This window comes from Penaeus monodon, chromosome 23 (genome assembly GCF_015228065.2).
Source record: "Penaeus monodon isolate SGIC_2016 chromosome 23, NSTDA_Pmon_1, whole genome shotgun sequence".
In the NCBI taxonomy this organism is placed as follows: Eukaryota; Metazoa; Arthropoda; class Malacostraca; order Decapoda; family Penaeidae; genus Penaeus; species Penaeus monodon.
This window is the reverse complement of record NC_051408.1, coordinates 9,058,683-9,059,031: the sequence shown is the minus strand read 5'-3', so window position 1 is coordinate 9,059,031 and position 349 is coordinate 9,058,683. Positions and strand designations below refer to the sequence as shown.

General features: G+C 41.3%; 1 protein-coding gene across 2 annotated transcripts in view; it reads left to right on the top strand.

Moving 5' to 3' along the window:
• Nucleotides 1–349, top strand: part of LOC119587789 — a 122,239-nt gene that overhangs the window by 72,311 nt on the left and 49,579 nt on the right. For both annotated transcript variants that reach the window (XM_037936487.1, XM_037936486.1), the window contains one exon: nt 200–296. In XM_037936487.1, the coding sequence (XP_037792415.1) occupies nt 200–296 (97 nt within the window). The remainder of the gene's footprint in view (nt 1–199; nt 297–349) is intronic.

The window sequence follows — 349 nt, the reverse complement described above, 5'->3', positions numbered from 1 at the left end:
ATCATAGATGCACTGTCTACACGCAGGGAAATGTACAAATAGTAATATCATATCACTTTCGTATGTCTCAAAAAAAAAGTATATATACACCTCCACATCGCCCAAAAAATATGTTATTTGATGACTTTAAATCACAACCATCGACTCCAGTTCCCCCAATGATCTTTATATTTTTATTCCTCTTCCCCCGTCGCCACAGAGTACGACCATAGCTTGTCTCTGGAGAAGCTGAAGCACGTAGCTGGTACCTGTCAATCTGCCTTGGAGGACTGTGTGTCAGACTCACCCTGTAGAAGGTAAGGCTTCTCATTAGGTCTTTTAATTAGTGTCTCGTGTACTCTGGTAGTCT